Source organism: Dipodomys ordii, unplaced genomic scaffold (assembly GCF_000151885.1).
Source record: "Dipodomys ordii isolate 6190 unplaced genomic scaffold, Dord_2.0 Scaffold166, whole genome shotgun sequence".
NCBI lineage: Eukaryota > Metazoa > Chordata > Mammalia > Rodentia > Heteromyidae > Dipodomys > Dipodomys ordii.
The window spans coordinates 1377489-1386918 of NW_012267382.1; the positions used below are offsets into that span (position 1 = coordinate 1377489).

The 9430-nt window shown below is 57.7% G+C and overlaps 1 protein-coding gene across 1 annotated transcript in view; it reads right to left on the reverse strand.

Annotated features, from left to right (window-relative positions):
• Nucleotides 1-9165: 9165 nt before the first annotated feature.
• Nucleotides 9166-9430, reverse strand: part of LOC105998591 (keratin-associated protein 5-5) — a 1821-nt gene continuing 1556 nt past the window's right edge. The window contains exon 3 of the mRNA XM_013033362.1: nucleotides 9166-9427. Within this exon, the coding sequence (XP_012888816.1) occupies nucleotides 9166-9427 (262 nt within the window). The remainder of the gene's footprint in view (nucleotides 9428-9430) is intronic.

The window sequence follows — 9430 nt, forward strand, 5'->3', positions numbered from 1 at the left end:
CTGCCGCGCCCGCCGGCCCCACGACCCCGGAGGCGGGAGCCCAGGCGCCCACTGGGCTCGCGGGGCGCCTGGCGACGTGGGTAGCCCGGGTCACGCGTCGCGTGCGTGCGTGCGTGTGCAAGAACTCACAGTGCGATCCCCGCAGCCACCCGCGACGTCCCACCCTGCTGCTTCCGTGGATTGCCGTCCCGCCGTCCCAACCCGCCACCGTGGGATCACAGGCGCGCGTGGCCCTCTGGTCCCCAGTCGTGGGATCGCGGGCGCGCGTGGCCCCCCGGGCCCCCGCCGTGGGAGCGCGGGCGCACGTGCACCGAGTCACACCTGGGCCGCACAGGGCAGGGCGCCCCAGGACTTGGAACAGGGGCAAGCGAGGCGGCTCAGGTCAGGTGCCTAGGACCTCCGTGAGGCCCACAGGGCAGGGGCCTCGTCGCCCATCTGCTCATGCTGCTCACGGGGTCACAGCCCTGAGAAAGAAGCTGAAATCCCGTGAGGGTAAACATTCCGGGTGTGCTCGTACACCCCCAGGCTTGCTCTTCCCTCTCCCATTTGGCAGTCGTGGGGGTTTACCCCAGGACCTGGTTGGAGCTTCCTAGCCAGCCACACTCCCAGTCATTTTCCTCCTTATTTTTTTTTTTAACTTTTCATGAGTTTGCTTTACTGTATAATTTTCAACTTGGGCCTTGCCTCAAGCAGGCAGACAATACATTGAAAAATGCACTTTGGTACTGTTGAAATAATATTTTATTTTTTTTTAAAATAATGTTCAGCTTTTGTATTGGTACTGGGGCTTGAACTCAGAGCCTGGGCCTTGTTCCCAAACTTTCTGGCTCAAGGCTGGCACGTGGCCAGCACCACTTTTTGGTGGCTAAGTGGAGATAAGCATCTTAGAACCTTTCTATCTGGGATGGCTTTGAACCAGGATCCTTAAATTTCAACCTGTTGAGTAATTAGGATTATAGGCATGAACCACCAGTGTCCCACTTGTATTTATTTACTCAGTTATTATTATTATTTTTTTGTGCTGGTCCTAGGGCTTGAACTCTGGGCCTCGGTGCTGTCCCTGAGCTTTTGTGCTCAAGGCTAGTGCTCTACCATTTGAGCCACAGGTCCACTTCTGACTTTTTGGTGGTTAATTGGAGATGGACTTTTCCTGCCTGGGTTGGCTTTAAACTTTGATCCTCAGATCTCAGCCTCCTGAGTAGCTGGGATGACAGGTTCCGAGGCCCTGCTTTAAACTTTGATGCAGGGTTGTGCTGACTTAGCCTGAGCTGGCCCTGATCTCTTGATCCTCCCACCTTTACCTCCTATGTAGCTGGGATTTTAGGTGGGAACCACCTCTCTGGCTTACCTGACAGACGTTCTGTAAGTGCCCCTCACCGGGATGCTTCATGGACAGGAATCTCTTGTCTAGCCTGGGGTCTTGGAGAAAGGGCTTTGGGCCCTGGGAATGGAGCCCCTGGAGAGGGAAGGACCTGGGATTCAGCCGGTTGAAGAAAGGTCACAAGACACGTAAAACAGGCACAGATAACCTGCCAGGCTGCCCCTGTGGACGATATACAGTGGGGAGGGTGGAGCGTGAGGAGCAGGTGGGTTCTAGACAGGGCTCTGCAGGGCCTCCCCCCTCCCCATCCTGTATCCAGGGCTGTGCCCCTGGCCGGCATGGCTGGAGCTTAGTCCAGGTGTGCAGACCTGCAAGGTGGAGGGAGCAGGCACTGCTGCCTCCGAGCTAGTCAGAAAAACAAACAACATGGGGTGGGAAGGAAGCCCTGGGAAACCTAGGCTATTGGAAGCAGGCAGGGGAGCTGGTGTGTTCCTTCTCTCTTTGCCCTCCTCCCTCCCCCCCCCCCCGCGCCCTATTCCCTCCCCCCCCCTGCACCTCCCCTCATGGGCTTTGGCAGAGGAGGCTCTGGAGGCAGCCAGCTCACTGCCCGCCCAGGTCAAGGTGAGGTGGGAAATGTGGCCTCGCTGGCTTTCCACTCCACATCTGAAAAGTAGAGAGTCTGGGCCCAGGGCTGGGAGGGGGAGGGGGGCCTTGGCAAAGGCTGGCTGGTGGCAGAGCCATGCGAGGCCCCCAAGGGAGCAGCAAGAGTCTGCACAGGCCTGGGCCTGGCGGGAGTGGAGGCTGCCTGGGGTTAGAAGAGCCATCAGCTGCTTGGGCATGGGGGTGGGCGGGGCGGGGTAAGAGCTGGCTTTGTCCGGCCAGGCTCAGTGTTAGCTGTGGGGCTCTGGAAGACGTTCTGGGTGGGCTTCTCCGGGAGGGGTGGGGTGGAATGTGGTCAGCACCTGCAGGTGCCCAGGAGTAGCAGTTGGTGACTGGTCCTCAGTAGCCTGAGTAGGGGCAAGCCATGACCCAGAGGCCCATGTGGACATTCTGAGAGGCCCAGGAGCAACCTTTGCCTCCTGGCCACTCCTGGGGGGCTGCCTTCCAGTCTGTTCTTTTACATCCTACTGATCACGGTCCTTGAGATTGAGCCCTTAAAGCCTTAGGTCCTATCCACAGGGTGGGTGGGGGCTTAGGAGGGTCCCCAGGGAGAGAGAGAAACCCTTCCAGGGCCACCTGCTCTGTGGCTGGCATTCACCCCTTTTCACTTTGCTCTCTGGAAGCCGCTGGGTACCTGCTGCAGGGGCTTGTGCTCAGATCTGGCTGGGTCCGCCAATCCTGGTTGGAGGTGTGGTCCTGCTTTTTGCAGGGCGGGGGGGAAAAGATCCAAACCCAGCTCTCAAGCTGGGCCCAGGACAGTGCCAGAGCCCAAGCCTGGCGGTCCGCGGCAGGTGCAGTGAGCCCCGTGGCTGGGTTGTCCTCGGGCGCCCTCTGCTGCCCGCTGTGGCCCACAGGCTCCTGCCCAGGCCCTCGCTGGGAGCTGGCCAGAGGGCCACCCCTTGTCTTACAGAAAGAGAAGTGGGGATCCTTGTGCTGACTGGTGGCGGGTCCATGGCCCAACCTGACTTTTAAGTAAAAAAACAAACAAACAAAAAACCCATTTAATGAAATGTCTGCCTCAGATGTGCAAGCAGCTGTTTTGTTTTTCCTGCTTCTTTAAAATATTTATGATCGGGCTGGGAAGGTGGCTCAGTGGTAGAGCCCTTGCTTTGCATACTCGAGGCCCTGGGTTCGATTCCTCAGCACCACATAAGCAAAAAGAAAAAAGCTGGAAATGGTGCTGTGGCTCAAGTGGTAGAGCGCTAGCCTTGAGCTGAAGAGCTGGGGGACAGTGCCCAGGCCCAGAGTTCAGCCCCACGACCGGACCCCCCAAAAATATTTATTATCATTGCCATTATTATTATGGTACTTGGGTTGACTTTTTTTTTCGGGGAGGGGGTCCGCTTGTGGGTCTGAACTCTGGGCCTGGGCACTGTCCCTCAGCTCTTCACTTCAAGGCTAGCGCTCTACCACTTGAGCCCCAGTGCCACTTCCAGCTTTTTTTCCCCTGCTTATGTGGTGTTGAGGAATCGAACCCAGGGCCTCATGCATGCAAGGCAAGCGCTCTACCACTGAGCCACCTTCCCAGCCTTTGGGTTGACTTTGACTCTGGTGTGTACTGCGTGGGCCTCAGGTTCAAGTCTGGAAACTGGGGTGCAGCCCAGGCTTGGGGGTACCCCGGGAGAGCTTGCCTTGTCTGGTGGAGGAAGCTCGACCTTCTGGAGGCTCCTTTGTGTCAGATGTCCCCTCAGGTCTTCTTCTTCTGGGGCTTCCGTAGCTACATGTGCCCCAAATTTCTTCGGTACTCACCCATAAATCCCACCTTTCAGGACCCGCTGTCTGAAGAGCTCCCTGGCAGGGCGGTGTGGACAGGCCAGGTCCGAGTGGACAGCCCCTCAGTCCTGCCTGTGCAGGGGACATTGCCTGCTCCCAGGCAGGGGCATTATTAGCCTGGGTGGGCCTCTCGCCTTGAGTGTTGCTTTGGAATTCTTTTTTTTTTTAATTGTGAAAATACTGTACAGAGGGGTGACAATTACATGGGCAAGATAATGAGTACATTTCTTATCAAGCAATGTAGCCTCCTCCTTTGTTTCCCCTACCCATCCCTTCCCGTCCTTCCCCCCACCCAAACCTCCCCCCGCCCAAAGTTGTAAAGTTCGTTTTTGGCATAACAATTTGTACATCTCATTGTTGCAATGGCTCCACCTGTATCCCTATTTAAACGACTTGTTTTTTCCCTTCCCCTCCACAAATTATACCAACATCAAATACAGTGAAAACAGGGGTTATACTGTGGGGGAGGGACATACAAAGCAACAAAGAAATCATCTTATGAATGTGTTAGAAACAATCACATGAAAGAGAAAAAATTTGAATACTTATCTTGAGGTTGATTTTCCTAACATCACATTATCTGACCTTTTCTGCTTGACTCAGACATATACTAGTTATTGCAAATAAGGGAAACCATGGGACCTATGTTTCTTTGGGCCTGGCTTACTTCACTTAATATGATTTTTTCCAAGTCTTTCCATTTCCTAACAAATGGGGCAATGTCATTCTTTCTGATGGAGGCATAGAATTCCATTGTGTATATATACCACATTTTCTTGATCCATTTATCTACTGAGGGGCATCTGGGTTGGTTCCATATCTTTCCTTTGGAATTCTAACTGGCTATCTGGAGGTGGGGCTTGGCTCTCACTGAGGGAGCTGCCTGCTATAGCTTTGGGGGACCCTTCAGCAAAGTGGGGGCTTGGCAGACGACATCTCAGCACCCTGTGCATGGCTGTCAGGGTGGGGGACCAGGAGAGGCAGCTGTGGCCCTGGCCTCTGTGCAGGGAGCCTCAGTCCAAACCCCTACCACCAGTCTCCCAGCAGGTGCTCAGCGGTGAACACACACACACACACACACACGGAGATCCGCCGGCTCTCACCCCACCTCTCCACGATCCTCTGCAGCCCAGGAGATTCCTCCCTGCATGCACCTCTCTTCCCGTGTGTGCTTCCTGTTTCTTCTTTCTTTTTCCTCCGTGTCCTCTCCCCTCCTTGCCCCTTCCCCTCCTTCCCCCCCAGCACTGAGTCTGGAAACCAGGACCTCACACAGGCTAGGCAGGCATTCTGTCACTGACCTAGCTGCGCTGGCTCTGCTTTGAAGTGACAAATAGATGTTGAATTTTACAGAGTTCCTTTTCTCTGTTCTCCCTCTTATTCCATGAATGTGGTACATTCCATTGTCTCCAGCTTGAGTGTCACGATATAAAAACTGTAGTGCAAGGGAAGCACAGACACACATGGATTGCTACTAACAAACTAGTGATTTGTTAGGTGTGGTGTGACCTTTGCTCCTTAAGGTGGTTTTCAAAGGAGACCACACACAGCCACGCAGCCAGACCACACAGACCCACGCAGCCAGACCACACACAGCCACGCAGCCAGACCACACAGACCCACACAGCCAGACCACACACAGCCACGCAGCCAGACCACACACAGACCCACACAGCCAGACCACACACAGCCACACAGCCAGATCACACAGACCCACGTAGCCAGACCACACACAGCCATGCAGCCAGATCACACACAGACCCACACAGCCAAACCACACACAGCCACGCAGCCAGACCACACACAGACCCACACAGCCAGACCACACACAGCCACGCAGCCAGACCACACAGACCCACGCAGCCAGATCCCACTGATCCCACAGACCCACACAGCCAGACCACACACAGCCACGTAGCCAGACCACACAGACCCACGCAGCCAGACCACACACAGCCACGCAGCCAGACCACACACAGCCATGCAGCCAGACCACACACAGACCCACACAGCCAGACCACACACAGCCACGCAGCCAGACCACACACAGCCACGCAGCCAGACCACACAGACCCACGCAGCCAGACCACACACAGCCACGCAGCCAGACCCCACAGACCCACGCAGCCAGACCACACACAGCCACACAGCCAGACCACACACAGCCACGCAGCCAGACCCCACACAGCCACACAGCCAGACCCACAGACCCACGCAGCCAGACCCCACTGATCCCACAGATCCAGGCAGCCAGAGCCCACAGAGCCACATAGGGCACACTTGGAAACAGCCTCGGTTTGGCCTGGCCACTGCACCGGAGACACTGGGGTCCCGCCATGCCAGCGCAGGGAAAGCTTTGTGCCAGGGCTTCCCCAGCCTGCGTGGCATGCCAGTCTCAGCCTTTCCTGAGACAGGAGGTGTTTTTACATGTGTGCTGTTCCTGGAGCTTGTTCCTTGGCTTTGTCACTCAGGTCTGGCACTCTGCCACTTAAGCCCCAGCTTCACTTCTGGCTTTTTGGTCATTGACTGGAGATAGGCGTCTCATGGACTTTCCAGCCTGGGCTGGCTTGAACCATGATTCTTACGTTTTGGCCTCCTGCGTAGCTAGGATTTCAGGCTCGAGCCACTGGTGCCCAGCTGAAGCAGCTCATTTTGCATATGTGGACACCGAGTTCTAGGAAGAAAGGTGACCTGCCCGAGGCTTCTCTGTGTTTGGGTGACGGGCCTCCTGGGAGCCGGGGTGAAGAGTTCTGGACAGGTGGGTGGCCGGCAGGTCAGGACAGAGCCTGATGCACCCAGAGGGCAGAGGAGCAAGGAGGCATCGGTGGGGCTTCACTGAGGACACCCCTGCAGGGCGGGCGGGGGAGAGGAGAAGCAGACTGTGGTGCGGGGAGGCCTGGGCTGTGGGGCTGGAGCTTGCACGAAGGCTCTCAGCTCCGTGCCCACTGGGAAGGGCTCTCAGAGCTGGGTCTGTGGCCTTGTCCTGCTTGGGCGCTGATTCCTGGCACACCTCTTTCCCAAGGAGGCAGGAATCTCCACAGACCTGTCCTGCCACCTGTGGAGAGGCTGCGCCTGCTGCCCTGCACCTGGCCAGGGGTGTGGAGGCTGCGGCCCTCGGGCTGCTGTTTCTGGACACTTGCTGGTGTCACCCACCATATTTGGGTGGGGACCAAACCCGAAGTTTGGCCAAAACTGCAGGAGCTGGTGTGAGAGCTGAGTGGTTGAGCAGAGCCCGGGACATGAGTGTGGGCAGGTGTGAGCCCTCAGAGTCTGGACATCTGCAGAGGAGTCTTGACGCCCAGCTGTGAGCAGGGCCTGGTGGCCAGGACCCAGGGAGGCTGTGGGGTCTTCCCCATTCCACCCCCAAACCTGCCCACCCCTCTGTCTCTGGCTCCAGTGGAAGCCTGATCCCTCCCTCTGCACTGCCTCGTCCACCCTTCCCTCCAATCTTTTAGTCTCTCCACCCCAAACAACCAGAGCTCTGTGAGCTTCAGTCCCAGGACCTGTAGAATCAGGTGGCTCAGTTGTAGAGCGCTTTCCTTGCATGCATGAGGCCCTGGATTTGATTCCTCAGTACCACATAAGCAGAAAAAGCCAGCATTGGCACTGTGGCTCAAGTAGGAGAGGGCTAGGCTTGAGCTGAAGAGCTGAGGGACAATGCCCAGGCCCAGAGTTCAGGCCCCACGACCGACAAAAAAAAGAAAAAGAAAAAGAAAAGAATCAGCCTGAAGTTCAAGGACAGAGAGGAAAATGGGTGTGTCTGCCATACCATAGTGGCCTGGTGAGTTGGGGACCGAGTGGTTTGAGTGCTTATGTCCCCGCAGGTCGCCCTGAGGCCCCCATCCCGTGTCCACCCAGGTGGCCCTGAGGCTCCCATCCCGTGTCCCTGCAGGTCGCCCTGAAGCCCCCGTTCCCATTTCCCTCAGGTCACCCTAGGCCCCCATCCCCATTTCCCCCAGGTTGCCCTGAAGCCCCCATCCCATGTTCCCCCAGGTTGCCCTGAGGCCCCCATCCCCATTTCCCCCAGGTTGCCCTGAGGCCCCCATCCCCATTTTCCCCAGGTCACCCTGAATCCCCCGTTCCCATTTCCCCCAGGTTGCCCTGAGGCCCCCATCCCCATTTCCCCCAGGTCGCCCTGAAGCCCCCATCCCCATTTCCCCCAGGTCGCCCTGAGGCCCCCATCCCCATTTCCCCCAGGTCGCCCTGAGGCCCCCGTCCCCATTTCCCCCAGGTTGCCCTGAGGCCCCCGTCCCATGTCCCTCAGGTCACCCTGAAGCCCCCGTCCCATGTCCCTCAGGTCACCCTGAAGCCCCCGTTCCCATGTCCCCCCAGGTTGCCCTGAGGCCCCCGTTCCCATTTCCCCCAGGTTGCCCTGAGGCCCCCGTCCCCATTTCCCCCAGGTGGCCCTGAGGCCCCTGTCCCCATTTCCCCGAGGTTGCCCTGAAGCCCCTGTCCCATATCCCCCCAGGTCACCCTGAAGCCCCCATCCCCATTTCCCCCAGGTTGCCCTGAGGCCCCCATCCCCATTTCCCCCAGGTTGCCCTGAGGCCCCCGTCCCGTGTCCCCCCAGGTCGCCCTGAAGCCCCTGTTCCCATTTCCCCGGTCGCCCTGAGGGCCCCGTCCCCATTTCCCCCAGGTCACCCGAAACCCCGTGCTCAGTGGATGATCTTTGGGTGATGGGCTGTTGCGTGTGGACCAGGCTGTGGGGATGGAACCAGCGATCTCCTTCAGTTGCTCGGACACCTCCCCACCACCAAACCTTTGCTGGACACTGGCTAGGGTGGCGGAGATCCGATGGCCAGCATCACCCCAGGGGCCGCTTTTTGCCCCATCAGAGCAAAGCCCTGTCCCAGCATAGAGAGGGTGCAGGCACTGTGCCCAGCGAGGGGTGGGACGGCCCCTGGGGCTCAGGGAGGAGCAGGCTGCACCGGCCAGCAGGCCACACCATGGTCTCCTGTCTGTTCAGGGAACAGCAGTGGCCTGAGGTGTTATCTCCCCCCACCCCATAGACAGGCACACCAACAGGTGCTGAGTGAACAGCTTTATTAGGTGTTTAAAGGACAGATATTGGAGCTGCTAGAGGCTCCGGGGGGGGAACAGGGATGGTGTTGGGGGAGCAGCAGGCTTGGGAAGGAGGGACAGAGTTGAGGGGACAGTGGGGGGATGGAGGACCACACCCGGAGAGCGGGCAGGGCATGTCTTCAGGGGAAATTATTCTTCTTGAAGAAAAAGAGCCATGGTGATGCTTCTTGTCAGGAGACTGAAGAGCTAGCTTGTGTGTGGTGGAGGGGTGGAAGAGGGTGCTGGTAGAGGACACGTTGAGGGGTATGAGGAAGGCTAGGCAAAATCTTGGCTAGCACTCTTGACTTCTAACCAGATGTGCTCAGTTGGTAAGAAGCTTGAAAGGCCAAAAGTCAAATCTTGCACTGGCAGCACACAGGGGCACAGCAGCTGGACTGACAGCAGCAGGGCTTGCAACAGCCGGACTGGCAGCAGCAGGGTTTGCAACAGCTGGACTGGCAGCAGCAGGGTTTGCAACAGCTGCACTGGCAGCAGCAGGGCTTGCAACAGCTAGACTGACAGCAGCAGGGCTTGCAACAGCTGGACTCGCAGCAGCAGGGTTTGCAACAGCAGGGTTTGCAGCAGCTGGACTGGCAGCAGCAGGGTTTGCAACAGCTG